The 1,812-nt window shown below is 34.8% G+C and overlaps 1 protein-coding gene across 1 annotated transcript; it reads left to right on the forward strand.

The window, feature by feature from the left end:
- The first annotated feature begins 232 nt into the window (after window positions 1-232).
- On the forward strand, window positions 233-1,036 carry LOC149162267 (uncharacterized). The gene has a single exon (XM_089435135.1). It carries the CDS (start codon window positions 233-235, stop codon window positions 1,034-1,036), a length of 804 nt encoding a protein of 267 aa, XP_089291261.1.
- The last annotated feature ends 776 nt before the right edge of the window (window positions 1,037-1,812 follow it).

Below are 1,812 nucleotides of genomic sequence, written 5' to 3' on the forward strand. Positions count from 1 at the left end.
AAATGAAGATTTAGATGTCTTGGGGCATAATGAAGAATATGATATGTTGCAGCATAATGAAAAAAGTGATGAAGAATTTCACCACGGAGAACCTACCACCCAAAAAAAAAGAAAAATGAAAGTAAAAAGAGAGTTTCGTGATCAGTGGAAAACTAAGTATAAGTGGTTGAGAGAGGCAAAGCATGAAGGAAAAACAGTTATGAAATGCATATATTGTGAAATGCATAAGGCAATGGGGCCATGGGGAATTGGGACTGGTTGCTCTACATTGCAGCATGATTCTATAATTGTTCATGCTAATTCAAGCATTCATAAACTCTCACAGGCAAACTGGATATGTGGAAATGAGAAGAAGGCGAAGTCTATTACAGAACATATTGCATGCATTGATGATATGAACAAAGAAAGAGTCATCACTACTATGAAATTAGTATATTGGATGGTACAAGAGGATCTACCACTTTCAAAATATGAATCTCTTTGTTTGTTTACAATGTCTTTACACACGCCTAATATGTCAAAGAACAAAGAGTACACATCATATACAAATCACATGGCTGCAAAAGAATTCCTTTTTGCTATATCTCAGTACCTTGAAGAGCTACAAACTTCCAAAATGCTAGATAGCCCTTTTTTTTCATTGATGTTAGATGAAAGTACAGACCGTAGTTTAGAAAAACATCTTGTGGTTTATGCCACGTTTTTAAACTCAAAAGGATTGGGTCCTCCAATTTCACAGTTTTTAAAGCTCATAAATGTTTGCGATGGAAGAGGGAAAACAACTTATGATGCAATCAAACATTTAATGGAATCAAGGGGCCTTTCAACAGAAAGATTGATAGGAGTTTCCATAGACGGCGCTTCTTCAATGGTTGGTAATGAAAATGGTTTTATCACTTTCTTGAAGAAAGATGTACCTAATCTTGTAGGTGTTCATTGCATTGCTCATCGTGAAGCCTTAGCTGCATCAGATGCTTCAAAAAAAATACCTGAATTATTATTTGTTGAGAAATTAGCAAATAAGGTATATTCTTAGCTGCAAAATTCTACGAAAAGAAATAGTCAACTTATTGCTCTACAGGAACTTATGCAACTTGAAACTCTTCAAGCTCTTCAAATCCATGGAGTTAGATGGCTTTCAAGGGGACAAGTCATTGAAAGACTTGTTGCACTTATGCCTCCCATATTAACATTGTGGAAAAATGAAAGAAAAGACTCATGGTATGATAAGGCAAGAATCTTTTCAGTACAATTTTGTTTACATATGCTTGCAGATATAATGTGTGAATTAAACAAGTTGAACAAGCAATTCCAAGAAGAGTACATTGATGTCAGCTCTTTAGGGGCAGCCATAGATGTCACGGTAAACAATTTGAAAAGGTGGTTTTTAAGAAGCGACACATTTGCAGATGGCACATGTTATTTATCTAAATTTATAGATGCCTCTAAATTTGGATTTTTAGAAATTTGTGATAAGGAGGGGCTTGTTCACAAGCATGAATTACGATTTGTATCAATTCCACATGCATATGATGATTGTGTTGATATACAAAAACAATCATGGAAACCGTGTATTGAAGGTTCAATAGAAAGTTGCAAACAACTTGCAAAAGATTATGTTCAAGCTCTTGTAGAGAATTTGAACGGAAGATTCCCTGATCTTGCATTTTTCAACTCAGCAAAGTTGTTTAGCCCTTGCCATTATTTAGAGGATGTTCATGGCAGAGAACGAAATTCAAAGCGTTGGCTCGAAAATATTTTTCAACACTTACAACATCCTTATTATCAAAGTGAAGAAAACAAAACTACATT

This window comes from Pinus tabuliformis, chromosome 5_2 (genome assembly GCF_031772625.1).
Source record: "Pinus tabuliformis cultivar Carrire ecotype Pingquan chromosome 5_2, CPIR1, whole genome shotgun sequence".
Classification (NCBI taxonomy): domain Eukaryota; kingdom Viridiplantae; phylum Streptophyta; class Pinopsida; order Pinales; family Pinaceae; genus Pinus; species Pinus tabuliformis.

Coding starts and splice junctions, on each gene's coding strand:
- LOC149162267 (XM_089435135.1), top strand. CDS start 233: ATGGGGCCATGGGGAATTGGGACTGGTTGCTCTACATTGCAGCATGAT.